The sequence below is a fragment of the Heptranchias perlo genome, chromosome 1 (genome assembly GCF_035084215.1).
Source record: "Heptranchias perlo isolate sHepPer1 chromosome 1, sHepPer1.hap1, whole genome shotgun sequence".
NCBI classification, from domain to species: Eukaryota; Metazoa; Chordata; class Chondrichthyes; order Hexanchiformes; family Hexanchidae; genus Heptranchias; species Heptranchias perlo.
This window is the reverse complement of record NC_090325.1, coordinates 39,176,052-39,198,026: the sequence shown is the minus strand read 5'-3', so window position 1 is coordinate 39,198,026 and position 21,975 is coordinate 39,176,052. Positions and strand designations below refer to the sequence as shown.

General features: G+C 41.7%; 1 protein-coding gene across 16 annotated transcripts in view; it reads right to left on the bottom strand.

The window, feature by feature from the left end:
• nedd4l (NEDD4 like E3 ubiquitin protein ligase) overlaps window positions 1-21,975 on the bottom strand; it is a 412,625-nt gene that overhangs the window by 37,839 nt on the left and 352,811 nt on the right. For 15 of the 16 annotated variants that reach the window (XR_010962841.1, XR_010962842.1, XM_067983943.1 and 12 more), the window contains 4 exons: window positions 18,103-18,300; window positions 14,670-14,747; window positions 13,787-13,841; window positions 6,800-6,858 (listed from right to left, as the gene is read on the bottom strand). Coding sequence is in view for 14 of the 16 variants with exons in the window: in XM_067983943.1 (XP_067840044.1) it covers window positions 6,800-6,858; window positions 13,787-13,841; window positions 14,670-14,747; window positions 18,103-18,300 (390 nt within the window). In the remaining 2 variants the exon portion in view is untranslated. The remainder of the gene's footprint in view (window positions 1-6,799; window positions 6,859-13,786; window positions 13,842-14,669; window positions 14,748-18,102; window positions 18,301-21,975) is intronic. The other variant, XM_067983910.1, reaches the window with a different exon arrangement.

Sequence of the window (21,975 nt, the reverse complement as noted above, 5' to 3'; positions counted from 1 at the left end):
TATGGACTTCCAGAAGGCATTTGATAAGGTCCCACATAAGAGACTGTTAGCTAAGATAGAAGCCCATGGAATAGAGGGAAAAGTACGGACTTGGTTAGGAAGTTGGCTGAGCGAAAGGCGACAGGCTAGGGATAATGGGTAGGTACTCACATTGGCAGGATGTGACTAGTGGAGTCCCGCATGGATCTGTCTTAGAGCCTCAATTATTCACAATATTAATGAACGACTTAGATGAAAGCATAGAAAGTCTCATATCTAAGTTTGCTGATGACACAAATATTGGTGGCATTGTAAGCAGTGTAGTTGAAAACATAAAATTACAAAGCGATATTGATAGATTAGGTGAATGGGTAAAACTGTGGCAAATGGAATTCAATGTAGACAAATGTGAGGTCATCCACTTTGGATCAAAAAAGGATAGAACAGGGCACTTTCTAAATGGTAAAAAGTTAAAAACAGTGGATGTCCAAAGGGACCTAGGGGTTCAGGTACATAGATCATTGAAGTGTCATGAACAGATGCAGAAAATAATCAAGAAGGCAAATGGAATGCTGGCCTTTATATCTAGAGGACTAGAGTACAAGGGGGCAGAAGTTATGCTGCAGCTATACAAAACCCTGGTTAGACCGCACCTGGAGCACTGTGAGCAGTTCTGGGCACCGCACCTTCGGAAGGACATATTGGCCTTGGAGGGAGTGCAGCGTAGGTTTACTAGAATGATACCCGGACTTCAAGGGTTAAGTTACGAGGAGAGATTACACAAATTGGGGTTGTATTCTCTAGAGTTTCGAAGGTTAAGGGGTGGTCTGATCGAAGTTTATAAGATATTAAGGGGAACAGATAGGGTGGATAGAGAGAAACTATTTCCGCTGGTTGGGGATTTTAAGAGTAGGGGGCACAGTCTAAAAATTACAGCCAGACCTTTCAGGAGTGAGATTAGAAAACATTTCTACACACAAAGGGTTGTAGAAGTTTGGAACTCTCTTCCGCAAACGGCAATTGATACCAGCTCAATTGCTAAATTTAAATCTGAGATAGATAGCTTTTTGGCAACCAAAGGTATTAAGGGATATGGGCCAAAGGCAGGTATATGGAGTTAGATCACAGATCAGCCATGATCTTATCAAATGGCGGAGCAGGCACGAGGGGCTGAATGGCCTGCACTCCTGTTCCTATGCTGCAACAAGAACAGGTCAGAGGCTGGGTATTCTGCGATGAGTGGCTTCGCCCTGATCCTCAAAACCTACATAACATGTACAAGGCTCAAGGCCGTATTGGAATCATCACTTGCCCAGAGAACTAGCAATCTTAAAAAGACAAGTTTATAGGCACTGTGCCTTAATGCGCGGAGCGTTCACAATAAGCTAGATGAATTAACAGCGCAGATAGATATTAACGGTTATGATATAGTTGCGATTACGGAGACATGGCTGCAGGGTGACCAAGGATGGGGTATTCAATATTTAGGAAGGACAGGCAAAAAGGGAAAGGAGGTGGGGTAGTGTTGTGAGTAAAGGAGGAAATCAATGCAATAGTGAGGAAGGATATTGGCTCAGAAAATCACAATATGGAATCTGTATGGGTGGAGCTAAGAAACACCAAGGGGCGGAAAACGTTGGTGGGGGTTGTCAATAGGCCCCCAAACAGTAGTGGAGATGTAGGGGAAGCCATTAAACAGAAAATTAGATCAGCAGGCAAGAAGGGTACAACTATAATCATGGGTGACTTTAATCTACATACAGATTGGTCAAACCAAATTAGCAATAATACTGTGGGGGAGGAATTCCTGGAGTGTGTACGTGATGGTTTTCTGGACCAATATGTGAGGAACCAATTAGAGAACAGGCGATCCTAGACTGGGTATTGTGCAATGAGAAAGGATTAATTAACAATCTTGTTGTGCGGGGTCCCTTAGGGAAGAGCGACCTTAATATGATAGAATTCCTCATTAAGATGGAGAGTGAAGTAGTTGAATCCGAAACTAGGGTCCTGAATCTAAATAAAGGAAATTATGAAAGTATGAGGTGTGAGTTGGCTATGATAGATTAGGGAACTTAACTAAAAGGGATGACAGTGGATAGGCAATGGCTAATATTTAAAGAACGTATGCAGGAATTACAAAAATTATTCATTCCTGTCTGGCGCAAAAATAAGACAGGAAAGGTGGCTCAACCTTGGCTTACAAAAGAAATTAGGGATAGTATTAGATCCAAAGAGGAGACATATAAAATTGCCAGAAAAAGCAGCAAGCCTGAGGATTGGGAGGAGTTCAGAATTCAGCAAAGGAGGACAGAGAGATTGATTAAGAGGGGAAAAATAGCAGGGAACATAAATCTGACTGTAAAAGCTTCTATAAATATGTCAAGAGAAAAAGATTAGTGAAGACAAATGTAGGTCCCTTACAGTCAGAAATGGGGGAAATTATAATGGGGAACAAAGAAATGGCAGAACAATTAAACACATACTTTGGTTCTGTCTTCACAAAGGAGGACTCAAATAACCTCCCAGAAGTGTTAGGGAACCAAGGGTCCAGTGAGAGGGAGGAACTGAAGGAAACCAGTATTAGTAATAAAAAAGTGCGAGGGAAATTAATGGGGCTAAAGGCTGACAAATCCCCAGGGCCTGACAATCTACATCCTAGAGTACTAAAGGAAGTGGCCCTGGAAATAGTCGATACATTGATGATCATCTTCTAAAATTCTATCGACTCTGGAACAGTTCCTACAGATTGGAGTGTGGCAAATGCAACCCCACTATTTAAAAAAGGAGGGAGAGAAAAAACAGGGAATTACAGACCAGTTAGCCTAACATCAGTAGTGGGGAAAATGCTGGAGTATATTATAAAAGATGTGATAACAGAACACTTGGAGGGTATTAACAGGATTGGACAAAGTCAGCATGGGTTTATGAAAGGGAAATCATGCTTAACAAATCTACTGGAGTTTTTTTTAAGGTTGTAACTAGTAGAATAGATAGGGGAGAACCAGTGCATGTGGTGTACTTGGATTTTCAGAAGGCTTTTGATAAGGTCCCACACAAGAGGTTAGTGTGCAAAATGAAAACACATGGGATTGGGGGGAATATACTGGCATGGATTGAGAATTGGTTGACAGACACGAAAGAGAGTAGGAATAAACGGGTCTTTTTCTGGGTGGCAGGCAGTGGCTAGTCGGGTACCGCAGGGATCAGTGCTTGGGCCCCAGCTATTCACAATATATATCAATGATTTGCATGAGGGAACTAAATGTAACATTTCCAAGTTTGCAGACGACACAAAGCTGGGGCAGAATGTGAGCTGTGAGGAGGATGCAAAGAGGCTTCAATGTGATTTCGACAAGTTGGGTGAGTGGGCAAGAAAATAGCAGATGCAGTATAACGTGGATAAATGTGAGGTTATCCACTTTGGTTGGAAAAACAAAAAGGCAGATTATTATCTGAATGGTGATAGATTGGGGAACGGGGAGGTGCGATGAGACCTGGGTGTTCTTGTACACCAGTCGCTGAAAGCGAGCATTCAGGTGCAGCAAGCAGTTCGGAAGGCGAATGGTATGTTGGCCTTCATTGCAAGAGGATTTGAGTACAGGAGCAGGGATGTCTTACTGCAGTTATACAGGGCCTTGGTGAGACCACATCTGGAGTATTGTGTGCAGTTTTGGTCTCCTCATCTGAGGAAGGATGTCCTTGCCACGGAGGGGGAGTGCAATGAAGGTTTACCAGACTGATTACTGGGATGGCAGGACTGACGTATGATGAAAGATTGGGTCGACTAGGCCTATATTCACTAGAGCTCAGAAGAATGAGAGATGATCGCATCGAAACATATAAAATTCTAACAGGACTGGACAGACAAGATGCAAAGAGGATGTCCCCGATGGCTGGGGAGTCCAGAACCAGGGGTCACAGTCTCAGGATACGTGGTATGCCATTTAGAACCGAGATGAGGAGAAATTTCTTCACTCAGAGGGTGGTGAACCTGTGGAATTCTCTACCACAGGAGGCAGTGGAGGCCAAGCCATTCGATGTATTCAAGAAGGAGACAGATATATTTCTTAATGCTAAAGGGATCAAGGGATATGGGGAAAAAGCAGGAATCGGGTACTGAGTGAGACGATCAGCCATGATCATTTTGAATGGCGGAGCTGGCCCGAAGGGCCGAATGGCCTACTCTTATTCCTATTTTCTATGTTTCTGAGTGCAGCCGTAACTCTCAAGAAGCTGGACATCGTCCAGGGCTGAACAGTCCACGTTGTTGGCGCTTCTACCACTGTAATTAACATTTACCTCTGCCATTTGGACTCAATATCAACCAGCTCCACCACCAGCACACTGCAGCTGCAGTATATAACAATCTACAGAGGATGCACTGCAGCAACTCGCCAATGCTACTTCAACAGCACCTCCCTCCCCTGCGACCTCCACCATTAAGAAGGACAAGAGTAGCAATGTTGTGGGAACACCTTCACCTTGAAGTTCCTTTTCAAGTTACGCACCACCCTGACTTGGGCATATATTGCCATTCCTTCATCATCACTAGGTCAACATCCTGGAACTCTCCAACAGCATGGTGGGAACATTGGCACTGCAAGGACTGCACTGGAGGTTCAAGAAGGCGGCCCGCCATCACCTCTCAGGGCAATTAGGGATGGGCAATAAATGTGGCCTTGCCAGTGTTGTCTACATCCCGAGACCAAACCTTACATATGAAATTGTAGGGGCCGGTGGGGGGGGGGGGGGGGGGGAGGGGGGTTCAAGGCACTAAGGATTTCCAAAAATAGAAACCATAGATGCTATTTCTATTAAGATTTTCCTTGTCTGATCTGAAAATAATCAATCTTCTTTCTACTTGTCTGTTGTCCACATGGCTTTATGTCATCAGCAAAATTGTCACTGTATTGCAGAATTCCTGTGGAAGATCATTTGGTTCCTTTTTCCCCAGAGGCAGCGAATTTCCCGTTAACACCACCCTCTGTCCCTGTTGATAAGCTAATTCTCAATCCATTTGAACAATTTGTTGTCTATTCCATGAGCCTTAACCTTCCCTATGTTCTTAAAATAAATAAAAGGCAAAAATGTTAATAAGTTAAAACCAGAAAAAAGGATACTAGAAACATTAAGTTGTTAGTGAAAGTCAATGAAGCAATTAGTATAAATGAGCTGGAGACAACTAGATACATTTCCAGCTTCAACCTCTCCAAAGTTATCATTGCCGGCCTCCCATACTCCATTTTGCATAAACTCCAAATCATCTAAACTCCACCAACTGCTTCCTATCTCAGTCCTCCATCACTCTTGACCACGCCAATCCTTTATTGGCTTACTATTACCATTGAAATGAATTCAAAAATCCTCATTGTCTCTACAAATCCCTCGAGGGATTCATTCCGTGCCCTCCCACCACCACCCACCCCCTTCCTAGCCTTACATGCCAATATAGGAACAGGAGTCGGCCATTCAGCCCCTCGTGCCTGCTCCGCCATTTGATAAGATCATGGCTGATCTGTGATCTAACTCCATATACCTGCCTTTGGCCCATATCCCTTAATACCTGTGGTTGCCAAAAAGCTATCTATCTCACATTTAAATTTAGCAATTGAGCTGGTATCAATTGCCGTTTGCAGAAGAGAGTTCCAAACTTGTACAACCCTTTGTGTGTAGAAATGTTTTCTAATCTCACTCCTGAAAGGTCTGGCTCTAATTTTTAGACTGTGCCCCCTACTCCTAGAATCCCCAACCAGCGGAAATAGTTTCTCTCTATCCACCCTATCCGTTACCCTTAATATCTTATCAACTTCGATCAGATCACCCTTTAACCTTCGAAACTCCAGAGAATACAACCCCAATTTGTGTAATCTCTCCTTGTAATTTAACCCTTGAAGTCCGGGTATCATTCTAATAAATCTACGCTGCACTCCCTCCAAGGTCAATGTGTCCTTCCGAAGGTGCATCTTCTGATCTTCCAACTTTGGCCTGCTTTGCATTCAACATCCCTCCATTTTACCTTGCGAGCACAGCTTGGCCCTACACTCTTTAAAAACTCTCCCTAAAGCACTCCACTTTCCTAACTCTCTCCACTCTCCATAACCACGCCGCCCCCCCGCCCCCGCCCCCCCCCCCAACCCCCTTGAAAAGCATGAGCAAAGTCAATCCCTGATGTGGCTTGAGTCATCTTCCCTAATTATTATTCTACTACTGCTTGGTATCCATTTCTGTCTCTATGGGATACTTACGACATAAAAGGTGCTATTTAATCCAAGTTGTTTTTGGAGAAAGAGAATATTGAGAACTACATTGGAAAATGGTTTTGAACAGCACAATGGGTATTGTCCTGTTCAAAAATGTCATGTGCATCTTTTTGATATTCCTTTGAGTTGTTATTGTTCTGTAACAATTCCACTGGGTTCCTTATTGCAAAACAAACTCCACACTGTTTGGTGTACACAGTTCTATCTAATGGTACAAAACAAACTCCGTGGCCTTCAATGCTAAAGCTTAACATCTAACAAAAATCTGAACTTGCATTTAATTCTCAGTTGAGATGAGGGAGGTGAGAAGAGGAGGAGAAAAAAATGCACTCTCAATACCATTCAAGTGTGCATCGACTGCGATGGAATGAGTAGCACCATTCATGGCATCCTGTAAATATTTGTTCACTGACTTATTGAAGATAGAATACATTTTTGGCATAAAATATTAAGCCGGGGGGAGCGGAGGGAGATGAGAATGGGAAGTGATGGGTTGAAAATATAGGGAGAAAAATAAAAACTGCAAACGGCCGTCGATTTTTAAACTGGTTACTTACAGGACCAGTAATGGCTGGATTCTGCAGTCTTGGATCCTCCCATTGTGTGATTTTGGTATCTGAGAAGACAACAAAACATTTCTTTCCATGAAATTCTAATTAAGCCAATACAATCAAAATTGACAATTATCTTTTAAAAAATTACACATCATTCTCTTCAAATAATGGGCTGGAAATTGCTTTTAAAATAACGGTGAGCCTAACAGCGCTCACCGTTATTAGTGGAAAAATCAAAGAGCAAGTTCCGGCGACTGCACATGCGCAGTCAAACGCAGAAATCTGAAACTTGCTCATTCTGGTTCGCTGGCGATCTGACAGTTTCGCGTTAAAGGGGCCTCACTTGCTGCAACCAATGGAATCAATGGACCAGCACCAACTTGCTCTCCTCGCTCAGTTAGAAACTGACTAATCTAGTCACAACAGGTACGCTCAGTTATGCCACTTCTAAACTAACTCTTAACGATGCGGTAAGTCTTAATGATTGCCAAGCAACTAAATATTCACATTTTTAAAAATGTGGCGTCTCATTATTCCTGATTTTGATAATTTTTGGGCATTTAAAAAAAATGTTAAACTAAAACAAAAAGATTTTTTTACTTTTTCTTTGTTTCCTTTATCGGAGTCCTTTTATCTTATGTAATGAGTCGTACAACATCAGGTTATAGTGCAACAGCTTTATTTGAAATCACAAGCTTTCAGAGCTTTCCTCTTACACTCACCTGACGAAGGAGGAAAGCTCTGAACGCTTGTGATTTCAAATAAATCTGTTGGGCTATAACCTGGTGTTGTCAGACTCCTTGCATTTGTCCACCCCAGTCCATCACCGGCATCTCCACATCCTTTTATCTTACCCTCTCTTTATTTTGCTTTCTCTTTGTCATTTTGTAAAACTAATCAGGCACATACGGGTTTTTAGTTTGCGCAGTTTGTCTATGAACTGCACTTCCTGGTTCTCAGTGTGGCTTGCTTCAAGCTGATTGGTTGACAGGCCTTACAGATCCTTTCACTACTCACACCGCCCAGGAAAGAACGCAAATGTTATTTGAACTCACAGTTCAAGGAAGTTTTTTTTCAATTTGTTCATGGGATGTGGGCGTCGCTGGCAAATCCAGCATTTATTGCCCATCCCTAATTGCCCTCGAGAAGGTAGTGGTGAGCTGCTGCCTTGAACTTCTGCAGTCCGTGTGGTGAAGGTTCTCCCACAGTGCTGTTAGGTAGGGAGTTCCTGGATTTTGATCCAGCGACGGTGAAGGAACGGCGATATATTTCCAAGTCAGGATGATGTGTGACTTGGAGGGGAACGTGCAGGTGGTGCTGTTCCCATGTGCCTGCTGCCCTTGTCCTTGTCCTTCTCGGTGGTAGAGGTCGCGGGTTTGGGAGGTGCTGTCGAAGAAGCCTTGGCGAGTTGCTGCAATGCATCCTGTGGATGGTACACACTGCAGCCAGGGTGCGCCGGTGGTGAAGGGAGTGAATGTTTAGGGTGGTGAATGGGGTGCTTTGTCCTGAATGGTGTCGAGCTTCTTGAGTGTTGTTGGAGCTGCACTCATCCAGGCAAGTGGAGAGTATTCCATCACGCTCCTGATTTATGTCTTTGTCGATGGTGGAAAGGCTTTGGGGAATCAGGAGGTGAGTCACTCGCTGCAGAACACCCAGCCTCTGACCAGCTCTTGTAGTCACAGTATTTATGTGGCTGGTCCAGTTAAGTTTCTGGTCAAAGGTGACCCCCAGGATGTTGATGGTGGGGGATTCAGTGATGGTAATGCTGTTGAATGTCAAGGGGAGGTGGTTAGACTCTCTCTTGTTAGAGATGGTCATTGCCTGGCACTTGTCTGGTGCGAATGTTACTTGCCACTTATCAGCCCAAGCCTGGATGTTGTCCAGGTCTTGCTGCATGCGGGCTTGGACTGCTTCATTATCTGAGGGGTTGCGAATGGAACTGAACACTGTGCAAACGTCAGCGAACATCCCCATTTCTGACCTTATGATAGAGGGAAGGTCATTGATGAAGCAGCTGAAGATGGCTGGGCCTCGGACACTGCCCTGAGGAACTCCTGCAGCAATGTCCTGGGACTGAGATGATTGGCCTCCAACAACCACTACCATCTTCCTTTGTCCAGCCACTGGGAAGTTTTCCCCGATTCCCATTGACTTCAATTTTACGAGGGCTCCTTGGTGCCACACTCGGTCAAATGTTGCCTTGATGTCAAGGGCAGTCACTCTCACCTCACCTCTGGAATTCAGCTCTTTTGTCCATGTTTGGACCAAAGCTGTAATGAGGTCTGGAGCCAAATGGTCCTGGCGGAACCCAAACTGAGCATCGGTGAGCAGGTTATTGGTGAGTAAGTGCCGCTTGATAGCACTGTCAACGACACCCTCCATCACTTTGCTGATGATTGAGAGAAGACTGATGTGGTGGTAATTGGCCGGATTGGATTTGTCCTGCTTTTTGTGGACAGGCCATACCTGGGCAATTTTTCACATTGTTGGGTGGATGCCAGTGTTGTCACTGTACTGGAACAGCTTGGCTAGTGGCGCAGCTAGTTCTGGAGCACAAGTCTTCAGCACTACAGCCGGGATGTTGTCGGGGCCCATAGAATCATAGAATCAAAGAAGTTACAACATGGAAACAGGCCCTTCGGCCCAACAGGTCCATGTCGCCCAGTTTATACCACTAAGCTAGTCCCAATTTCCTTTGTTGTATCCAGCGCATTCAGCCATTTCTTTATATCACGTGGAGTGAATCGAATTGGCTGAAGACTGGCTTCTGTGATGGTGGGGATATTGGGAGGAGGCCGAGATGGATCATCCACTTGGCACTTCTGGCTGAAGATGGTTGCAAACGCTTCAGCCTTGTCTTTTGCACTCATGTACTGGACTCCATCATCATTGAGGACGGGGATGTTTACAGAGCCTTTTCTTCCCGTTAGTTGTTTAATTGTCCACCGCCATTCATGACTGGATGTGGCAGGAGTGTAGAGCTTTGATCTGATCCGTTGGTTGTGGAATCGCTTAGCTCTGTCTATAACATGTTGCTTCTGCTGTTTAGCATGCATGCAAGTCCTGTGTTTTAGCTTCACCAGGTTGGCACCTCATTTTTAGGCACGCCTGGTGTTGCTCCTGGCATGGTCTTCTACACTCCTCATTGAGGAGTTGATCCCCAGACTTGTTGGTAACGGTAGAGTGAGGAATATGCCGGACCATGAGGTTACAGATTGTACTGGAATACAATTCTTCTGCTGCTGATGGCCCATAGCGCCTCATGGATGCCCAGTTTTGAGCTGCTAGATCTGTTCTGAATCTATCCCATTTAGCATGGTGGCAGTGCCACACAACACGTTGGATGGTGTCCTCAGTTTGAAGACAGGACTTTGTCTCCACAAGGACTGTGCAGTGGTCATTCTTACCAATACTGTCATGGACAGATGCATTTGCGACAGGTAGATTGGTGAGGACGAGGTCAAGTAGGTTTTTCCCTCGTGTTGGTTCATTCACCACCTGCCGCAGGCCCAGTCTAGCAGCTATGTCCTTCAGGACTTGGCCAGCTCGGTCAGTAGTGGTGCCACCGAGCCACTCTTGGTGATGGACATTGAAGTCCCCCACCCAGTGTACATTCTGTGCCCTTGTTACCCTCAGTGCTTCCTCCAAGTGGTACTCAACTTGGAGGAGGACTGATTCATCAGCTGAGGGATGGCGGTCGGTGGTAATCAGCAGGAGGTTTCCTTGCCCACGTTTGACTTGATGCCTTGAGATTTCATGGGGTCCGGAGTCAATGTTGAGGACTCCCAGGGTCACTCCCTCTTGACTGTGCATCACTGTACCGTCACCTCTGGTGAGTCTGTCCTGCAGGTGGGACAGGACATACCCAGGGATGGTGATGGAAGAGTCTGGGACGTTGGCTGAAAGGTACGATTCTGTGAGTTGCCGCAAAAAAGAACGTGGTCACTTTAATGGCCGACTTTAAATCTAATGAGCGGTGACCATTGCTGGTTCGCCACTCGGAGCATTGCATTTCTAGAACTATTTTGGGAACAAACACATACGGTTTCAATATACATTAATACCGTACACTGTCTCATCAAATCTACTTTTAAATAATTGCTTATGAAATCAAATGGACATTATGCTCTTCAAACATAGTTGAAGTAACACTTTGAGATACCCTAATTAATTCCTTTTTTGCTGTTCAACTTTAATAAGATACTTTTTCATTTAAGCAAGAGACACTTGGCAATTCTAGAAGTTAATCTATTTTGAGTCAGAGTAAAATCAAGGAAAAGGCCCACTACCACCTTTTCAAGGGCAACTGGGGATGGGAAATAAATGCCAACTTTGCCAGCGATGCCCATATCATAAGAATTCATTTTTTAAATCTGGGAGGATAATTGTGGAAATAGTGAATGCTACACTGATTTTGCTGCAACACAAAAATTAAGTCAGTTCATCGGGTCACATAACGTACAAGCAAAGTTGCATTATATTCAGTCAGAACCACATTTATTATGTTGGTTATGAGGATTAACTTGTTTATGTGAAGACCCATCTACAGTCACAGATAATAGGGTGTTATACTTCTTCCAAGCAACTCCAGACATGGTTATATGTAGAAGAGTGTGTTTTGTAATAAATAGGAACTGTGAGGAGGTCACCAACACAATGACCTTTTGCCTATTTGCAGAACCTTTAGAATATTACTGTATATACCCAACTACCACCAAAGTGGATGGAGCCACAGTTCCACTTTCCCACTTAAAATTGTTGCAATGTGATGTGGCTATTGTGACTCTTCAAATGCAGACAGGTAAAAATTGTGAGAGTAAATTAAGTCAAATAGCAAAGTAGGTGTGAAACAGACAACAGGAAATGTAGGAAGCAAAATAAGTAACAAAGGAAAAAATGATTTGAGAGAGGGCTAACACAGACTTTTTTTTCTCCTGGTGGCCTCTGGAAAACCCAGGAGTTAAAAAACCAGGAGGGCTATATCTAAACTGTTCTGGCTATATCGTTCAACACTGAATGCTGGTCTGCATTGGTTGAACATGTTTAGCATGGAGTTTAAGATTCTTAGGTCTCTTTCCACTTAATTTTTTTAAAGCTATTTCAACACCATTCATGGGAGTATATATGCTGTTTATTTTTCTATCTTACGCGCAGTACTTCGCACTTGTCTTCATTCATTTTTATCTGCCATTGATCTGCACACATACATACTTTGCCTAACTCTCACTGTAATTTCAGAGCGGCTTCCTCCAATCCCACTGCCTTTTCCAGTTTGGTATCATTGGTAAATTTGACCACATTGCATTGAGTTTCCGAGTTCAGGTTATTTATGTAAATCAGAAACAATAATGGTCCCAATATTGAGTCCTGGGGCACCCCACCCCAACATAACTCCTCTAATGAGTACTCACCTCTATTTACCCTTCAGGTTTTACCCTGAATCCCTACAGCTTTGAGTATGACTAACGGACTTTCATGCGTGGCTTTGTCATAAGCCTTTTCGAAGTCTGGATACGCTGTATCCTAGGGCTTCCATAGACCACTTGGGATGTTGCTTCCTCAAAGACGTCTAGAAAATTCCCTATTGAATCTATGTTGGCTACTGTTTACCAGGTTATTATTATATAGATGCTCAACTTCACTCTTGATAATCTTGATTATTTTACACCAAATGGAGATGAAAATGATGGGGCTGAAGTTGTGTCTCTCTGTTTTAGGTCCCTTTTTGAAAATTGGTACCACATTGGCCTGTTGTACTGATACCTCACCAGTGCCCAGTGACTCCATCATAATGGCTCTCACTGCCTCGCAAATCCCCTCCCTAGTCTCTTTAAGCACTCTTGGAAAATACCATTTATCCTTGATGATTCGTTTGGTTTGAGTCTATTTAGCCTGTCTAGGACTTGCATCTCATTTACACTGATCAGTGATTTTACTTTACTTATCTATTTGTGGAGGGCTTACTCTAATTGAATGGTGGTACAGGCTCAAGGGGCTGAATGATCTACTCCTGTTCCTATGTTACTCACTATTTCTTGCAAGTATTCACAATGGAAGACATGAGAGGACAGAGAGACATTTAAAAAAGCATGATTTATTTTAAGCCAAGTGTTCTCATTTCAGTTCCAGAATGAATTACATACGTTCCAACTGTCCAAGTGTTCTCATTTCAGTGTCACCTTGATCTCCCTTCAGCACCAGCAGATACCTACTGGTGTTTGAAGATTGAACATTTTTGCATTCAGTGGGTGGCAATTTTCATGAGTACAGCCCTGTGTTCCCACAGCATGCCGTGGTATTCAAATCACCTGGAGCAGTAGCTAAAAGCCAAATGCAGTGAAGGTGGGGGGGGCGGGGAAGAGAGGGGAGCGGAAGAAGAGGCGAGTGTCAGCATGAACTGTTGGCAAGAAAAAATTAGGAAGTGATAAATGAGTACCAGATTTAACTGGTGATGTGGGAGAGGGAGGTCAAAGAGGTAGGTTTTAAGGAGTATCTTAAAAGGAGGAGAGGTAAAGATGCAGGCTGGTTCAGGAGGGAATTCCAGAGATTAGGGCCTAGACAGCTGAAGGCAAGGCCGCCAATGATGGGGCGAAGGAATTGGGGATGCACAAGAGGCCAGAAATGAAGGAATGCAGAGTTCTTGGAAACTTGTAGGGCTGGAGGAGGCTACACTAATAGGGAAGGCAAGGCCATGGAGAAATTTGAACACAAGGAGGAGTATTTTAAATTCGAGAAATTGAGGGCAGAGAAGAAGATTGCCTCCATGTCACTGTGATTAATTTTAAAACAATGTTTCAGATTTAGTAACAGAGGCTGGTCAGTTTCTGCTAGTTTTCCAGGTTGTCATATGATTTTTACAGGCTCTTGGAGCAGTATCGCCTACAAATGATATCATGCTACATCTAAATCATTGCTATCTGTTCCAGAGATCACCGTCTAAATATTAAAGCATGAATATTTTTCATTGTCAGAACATGTAATCTTACTCACTGTGATCTATGAAGAATGACCTTCCATCTAAATGGATTCTCTCCTCCCAGCCAGGCTGTTTAAAAATGAAGGAAAATAGAAACAACTTTTTTTTAAAAATGGAATATTAAAACAAATCACACATTCTCTGTCAAGAATAAAGAAATTATGAGAAAACATTTTGGGTTTAATGGTTCTTAGGATTTGCAGAAAATTACTACATAACTACAGATGTTCACTTTCTCACTCAGTTCCACAGGGGTAGGGGGTGGGGTAAGGTGTGGAGGGTAAAGCCTTCATTAAAGATACACATTCAAATGAAAGGTTGCTGCAAGAACATGGGACAAAAATAAATAAAACACCTTAAAATGAAAAAAAATGGCAGGGGGATATTAAAGGGCTCGACAGCCACTGGAAAAAAAACACATTTATTTACAAGAGCCATTTATTTGTAGTGACTTATTTTTAAATTGCTTACCATCATACATATGGGCACATTTTTGCTACAAACTGGTACGTGTCGTAAAAAGATGCCCATATGTATGACAGCATTCTCACACTGCTGGTGCCCACACCAATCTCTGCCCTGGAATAACAGAGCTGTACTCAGTGGCGCCTGAATAATGGCTCAATTTTAACACAAGCAGAGGGGTGGCTTCGAGATGTTTAAGTTTGGCTTCATACTGGGTTGCAGTTATACTGCACAGTTTGCGTTGTGTTTGCATCGACACACACTATGCCATTTAACTGCCTAGAAGTCTGCATCTTACGGTTTTATGTCGGAATAGCACTAAGGTGTGAATCGCGATTCAGTAACAGCGCTTTGAACTGAATCCATCATCAGGATATCATGAGTTAGCTGTCTATGTGTTGTTTGTAAAACTAAGTAATTCGGTGTACTTACAGGGAGAGGTCCAAGATCATTTGGATCCAAAGATGCTTTTGCTCTTAAATGGACTGGATATTTCAGCCGTGGATCCTCCTGTAAAATATAACTCTTTGAGAACTACCGTAGAAATGGTTTCTTGATGCTGATTGATTTCTACAACACGTTCTTTCTCCAGGAAAAATAAAGCAATCCAAATGTGATGCAAAAGAAGCTGTGTCGAAAAATGTAAAGATCACTGCACATTGACAAGTGATAGTTGCATTTCTTTTGGACTTCTAATAATGCTTGTTAAACTTTACAATAAAATCACTTCCCAAAAACTGTGACTCAAACACCAAGAATTTATTTTGCCTAATGATACAATTAGTTCACACAGTTAAACAGACCAATTCTGAAATGCCTCAGAAGCTCACTTTGCGGAATCCAAAAAAAAAGAACGCCACTGAGTCGAGAAACAATGCAGGCTGTATGAGAACATTTAAACAAATGAGTCTTCTGCTTCCCTGATAGATAATTTGGTAAATTCATGGCCCAGTGTTGGACTGAGCTGTATAAATTGGAAAGATGCCTGGTCTGTGCTGAGTTAGCTGATCTCAACATGGAGGACAGATTGATTTCTGTGTCCCTCAGTGAAGTCGGCCGGGGGGGGGGGGGGGGGGGGGGGGGGAGGAGGAAATAACAAATCAGCACGATTCCCATGACTACCCAGTGAGCACCTCCTCCCCCATTTGAAAATGTATACCATAGGTGAAGATAGCAGCAAGCTCAGCTATGATACGAATGATTAAGTGTCCAGTTTCATACAAGAAGAATGGCCAATTGGATCACCACCCATCGGACCATACAACAGGAGTCACTACCTCTAGGACAAGAGAAAATTGGAATAAAAAAAAACAAGGTAGTCTTCTGGGGTTTCATCTTTCAGTGTGGAAAATGAAGCTGACCATATATAAATGATGTCTACCTTTAAGTTCAGGTAATGCGCTCCCACAATGCTGTTAGGTAGCAGCTCCAAGATTTTGACCCAGCAACAATGAAAGAAAGGCAATATATGTCCAAGTCATCATGGTGTGACTTGGGAGGGGAACTTGGAGATGATGGGGTTACCATGCATCTGTTGTCCTTGTCCAACCAGGTGGTGGAGGTCATGGGTTTGGTAAACATTGTGTTGCAACAGTACATTGTTTGGTAAAGTGATGGCACTTTCCCATGAACATAGGAAAGCACAAGATTGGAAAAAATTGCAATCCATCTGACTGGTTCCAAAAACTAATATTTCTCAATTACCCGTTGTCTCAAATATCTATAACACCACCATCTACCTCCCTGTACATTTCATTCCACATGGTCAACACCTCTGTGTAAAATAGTTAAACGTATACAGCCTGTGCAAATTCCCTTTTCCAAACATGAACCCATTTCCCTAGTTCTAGAGTTGGTGGCAATCAAACATATTAATGGATTTAATTTATTTATTCCCCAAGAATCCTGAATACTTGTTTAATATCTTCCCTGAGCCTTTTGTCCAAAATAAACAATCTCAGGTTCTTCAACCTCTACTCATAGCTCAGATATTTTAAGTCAGGTATCAGTTGGGTTGTCCTTCTCTGCAGTGCTTCAAATGCATACATCAATATGCATGATGTCAACTTCATTCCCTTCATCAACTCAATTGGAAATATCTGCAAAAAAACTAAAATTTGTTAAACACAGCTTGCCTTTAACAAATTCATGCTGGCTGTCCCTGATTAATGCAAGCATTTCTAAATGCTTACTAATTTTATCTCTATGGATTCTAAGAGTTTGCTCACAACTGATGGTGGACTAACTGATCTACATTTCGACAATTTATCTTGCTGTCCCTTCTTGAACAGTGATGCTACATTGTTGATCCTCCAGACCCATAGCAGAATATGTATATCTAAGAAGGATTGAAAAATTGCAACCAGGAGCCTCTCCTTTCTTACTTTCTGGAACAGCCCAGTCTGCATGCTATCAGTGCCCAGTGACTCATCCACCTTGAGTTATGCTCATTTTTTCCAAATGCAACTCCATTTCTAGATATATTTAACAATTTTTCCACATGCTGCCAGACTACACCTACATTCTCAACTCCACTAACCTCCCTCCCATAAATATACACCCATTCCCTCTCATCATATCATACATCTATCTAGGTGTTTCATTATCCCATTTTTGACAATGCATTCTAATACTTCAATCACAATGGCAATTAGCCTCATTGGCCTCAAGTTTCATGGGCTGTCTCTATGCTCCTTTTAAAAGATTGGTGTTATGTTTGTTACTTTCCAATCTATCCCTGGTAAATTGAAGTCACCCATAACAATTGAAACCATTACATTAACTTCTGTTATTTACCTACCAAGTTCTTGGTCCAAATGCTCCTTCTGACCTGCTAATCTATAGTAGAGTTAATTTCCTTCCCCTCCTGTTTCTTATTGCTACTCAGAGTTTTCACCTGAGCATAAGCATCATTATCAAGTTACTGTAGTGTGAATACACATTATCAAAATAAATCTAGTGTTCAGAAATCATAGAATATAATCAGTATAATGTTGAAAAATTGTATACTTTATATAAACATTTTTTAAAACCACATAAGTAACAAATTATCACTTAATGACTGCACAATCTGAAGCCAATAAAAGCTCCAGCAGGCACATCTTCAAAAGATATAGAGAACGTGGTCAGAGAATCATTTCCAGTATTAACAAAATTATTTTTAATTAGGTAATTTTTTTAAATTTAAAAAGCTAAAATTTGATAACAGAAACTCAGCTGGCCAGTTCTGTGAAGGGTATACTGAGGTGATAAAGCTAGTGTTTACAGGTGTGCTGGCATATATATATATATATATATATATATTTTTTTTTTTTAAATGAGTTCAATATTCAAAAGGAAATTACTCACAAACTTTGATGAAAATCGAATGAAGTTTTTGTAATTTGAGGTAGCAACCTCACATATGAACAGCAAGACAAAAGGACAGAACCGTAGCCAATCCTACTGTCAGTACAATATTAGGATGTTTAGTACTAGTCATGCAGACTCTGATTAAGTTTTTATTTCTAATGAGCATGAACAGTGTGTTTTTCTCTGCAATGGCAAAGACACTGCTACAGAAACCAGTCCAGAGGTTAAAGTTAGCAAGCCACACCAAACATTTTCTTAAATATTTACCAGACTTTGCTGATTACTGCTCACTATATAGTCTCCAGCTAATAACTCAGTCGTTTTGACATTCTAATTCCAAAGAAACACTCTCCACGAGCACAACCACCATCACATGGCTCATGTAATAGATCCAAGTAATATTAGCATTCCTAGCCCTCAAAACCCCAACCTCCACGCTGTAAAGTAAGTTTATTAACTATTACACTACAAAAGAGGAGAGGAAAAATACTTCTGGGTAGAGTTTGGGACTTACCCATGTTGTTGTTCTACTATTGTGATCGATGAAGAAAGGCCGGCCATTTGGAGCTATGCGCATTTCATAGCCAGGAGGTAGGAAACTCTGCGCAACCTTATGTTGTGGCTTTGGTGAATTATAAGGCGAAAGCTGTGGAGATTGAGGAGTAGAGAAAGTATCCTTTACAGCTCTGCGCAGAGGGGAATCTTTAGCACCCTGAAAAAATATAAAATCATATATCTAAACTATTTATAAGGACCAGGGTTTGGTCAGCTCAATTTAAATAGCTTTTTGGCATTTTTTTTTAAAAACTACTGTAACTTCTGCATGAAATCTCAGGAAAGAATATCTCACCAGATAAACCATTCTGCAACTGCTTTATTTGATACCAAGTCAATGATAAATGATAAAATCTAAGTTTCACCTAACTTGCAATGGTCCAGTTAAGCAATTAACTTTGCGGATATCCTGAATGCAATGGTCTATGTGATACTCGTGACTCAACATTGTGAAGTCTTTAGCCAACTAAGCCAAATATATTCAACCAATATAATAATAATTCAACCACGGAAGAGTGCAAATAGGAAAGTTCAATCAAAGTCTTTAAACTGAAAGGCTCATCTACCTTAGGTTTGGTTGCTTTCATTTTTTGCACACAGTTTATCCTGCAAATAGCTCAACAATAGACCAAGCATCCTACTGGTGGAAATTACTCAGCAAGTCTGTGCTGCAGAAATGTCATACTTTGAATTTAAGTGAAGTGTGGGATCTTTCCTAATCTTACAATACACATAATGTGTTGCACATAGACCACCTCCATGGATTTTTGACAAAAGTTAGCCTGCAGTGTGGGGTGTAATTAGCAAATGGTCAAAATTAAGTATAATTGTCCAAACATTCCAAATCAGTTACAAATAAGCAGCAGAGGGGGTGGGAGTGAAGTGTGTGAATAGTGAAGAGCAGATCGTAGATGATATGCTGATCAGGTTAGATGAAGTAGAATGGGAGGAGGCTCGTATGGAGCATAAATACCGGCATAGACCAGTTGGGCCAAATGGCCTGTTTCTGTGCTCTAAGTTCTATGTGGAAATCAAACATAGGTACTCTCTTCCCTTATTCATTTATCCACTCATACATCTTCAGGTGAGTACCACAGGCGATTTGACACCCAAAGCATCTTCAGACCAATGCTTACGTTTTAGTCCACAATCTGGAGAAGGAGTTTCAAGTCACAGGACAACCCAGTAATTACTCCCAATTATACATGATTCTGAACTCACAATGACTGGTGTTCTTGTGGGATCAATCTGAAGCAATGACTTGCCAAAAACCATGAACAGAGTTAAAAGCCACAAACATCGTCCATCACTCAAGTCACAAACCATAGCCTTCCTGTACTTTAGTCTGCAGTTGCTGTCCTATTACCCAATGTGGCTGCTTTGAACAAAAATGCATCTCCTCGTAACTACAAAAACAAGTTCTTTCAGCTAATCATCTAGCAAAAAAAAAAAAATCACACTAAAAGTCTGGGCACTAATTGTGATAAAAGCAGCTGTTTCAAAGGCTCAACAACAAAAATGCTTAAGTTTGCTAGCTTCACTGGTAAATTGCTGTATTATTCACATTTTAATAGTTAAATTAATTATTCACCTTTCGTGTTTAAATCAAGACTTTTATTCAGAACCTCCCAAACTCACTATTATTTACAAGAATAATGGTTGTTTTCATTGTTAAGTAAACACTGGATTCATAGAGATCAATTAAGAGACTGCTGCTGCTAAGTAACCATTAGCCGAGTGCATACAGATGCCAATGAAGAGGCTGCTGCTGCTAAGTAACCATTAGCCGAGTGCATACAGATGCCAATTAAGAGATTGCAGATATCCTGGCTCTAGTATTTTGTGTTTGTCAAAAGTTCCTTTGTTTCTATCATTGTCTTTGAAATATGATAGAAAAGGATGAACGTGACACAAAGTGTGACGGAGAAGTGTAACCAATAGCAAAGTGTGCATCATAAGGCATACTTTTTTTTTTATATAAACAACAATATTATTTCCCCATGTTGTTACTCAGGGTATTAGAATTGATGGTAGTTTATCTATCCTATGGTTTGCTTGACAATAAGTATTAGAACTTCTCCCGACTACCATTACACCCTCAGCCTGTATACTACATCACTCTATTCTGCCAGTCACCCATACTGTCGGCTCTTCCCATTATCCGCCCTGTGCTCCTGCCCTCCGCTGTGCAAGATATAAAATGGCTAGGAATCCCAGCATGCTTCTCAAACAGGCCAGGGAGTCCTTGATTAGATCTAGCAAGCTATCAATCTCCCACAATAGTCACACTAACGAGCTGTGAATAACAAGACAAAGGGGGAAGTCCTTGTTGAGATCTGGCAGTTATCGAAACCCTTGATTAGATTTGATGTGGAGATGCCGGTGATGGACTGGGGTTGACAATTGTAAACAATTTTACAACACCAAGTTATAGTCCAGCAATTTTATTTTAAATTCACAAGCTTTCGGAGGCTTCCTCCTTCGTCAGGTGAACGATTTCACATCGTTCACCTGACGAAGGAGGAAGCCTCCGAAAGCTTGTGAATTTAAAATAAAATTGCTGGACTATAACTTGGTGTTGTAAAATTGTTTACAATTGATTAGATTTAGCAGCTATCAAACTCCCACAATAGCTAGACTAAAAAGAATATGAACAAGACAAGGCAAGGTATAGATCAGGACAAGAAGTTCCAAATGTTGAGGCAGAGAAGGAAGAGTCCTGACGTCAACAGAACCAGATAATATTGTTTCTGTCGTATTAATCGCTTTAACTTGAAGTTACTGGGCCGTTCTTGAGTGTAAGAAGTGTGCTTTGCTCGTGAGTTGTTAACTCTGTAATTGTTATGTGTTCTTTTAAATCTGCTATAAATAAAATTTACTTGCTACACACCATATTGGTTTGGTCTCCTTCTGAATCTCTGACATCTGTGAGTATCTACGTGCTCCTGCCTTGTAGATTCCAGTGCCTCACACATCCTTCTCCATCCCAACTTTGTTGCTTTAGAAAAGTAAATGCATGTTTCTTGAGCAATGAGGTGGAAAATAAGCTTCTCGTTTACAAAGCACTTATACTGTATTTGTATATCATTAACGTTTCAAGAGTTGGTGCTGGAAAAACAGGCTGAATGGAATGTGAACTCCAATGGCTAAAAGGGAAGGAAAGTGGGTTGGAGCACCCTCACTGTTAGTTTCTAGCCCTGTACATTCCTTTGTGCAATATACTCCTCACCTTTCCTCACTTATGCTTATGCCTACATACTCCCATGACCCCACTTGTACACTCCTTAACTCGTGGTGCTCTGAGCACCTTTCCCTTCATCCAAAGGTAGTAGCTTTAAGAAAACAAATGCCTGTTTCCAAGCACTAATTTAGGCAATAGGCTAACTAAAATTATAAATATCTTGCTTTCTTTTCCCTTCATTTAAAGATTGTTGTAAGAAATTTACATATGAGCCAAGTAGCTATAAGAAATTTTATCTCGAATATGTATAATTAAGTGTAAGCAAGAAGTATTACACAGGAAGTGTGTCCACATATAATATTTCTATATTACTAGAGAATCTCCACAAAGGTAAGTCAGAGAATGTGATGTTTCATAAGGACAGTAAAATTATACCATGCAAAGCCCAATGTATTATGCTGCTGCTAAAATGTAGATTGTGTACCTTTAAAGCCACAATGTCTGACTGAAGTTAACTGAACACTGGGTGAGCTTATATACATGCCAATTAAAAGGCTGGTGGCATTTTGGTTCTGTTCTCTCTTTTGCTAGAGAGTTTGTTTTTGTGTTCTAAATGAGAGTCTGCTTCTTCATTTTCTCACCTCCATCCCA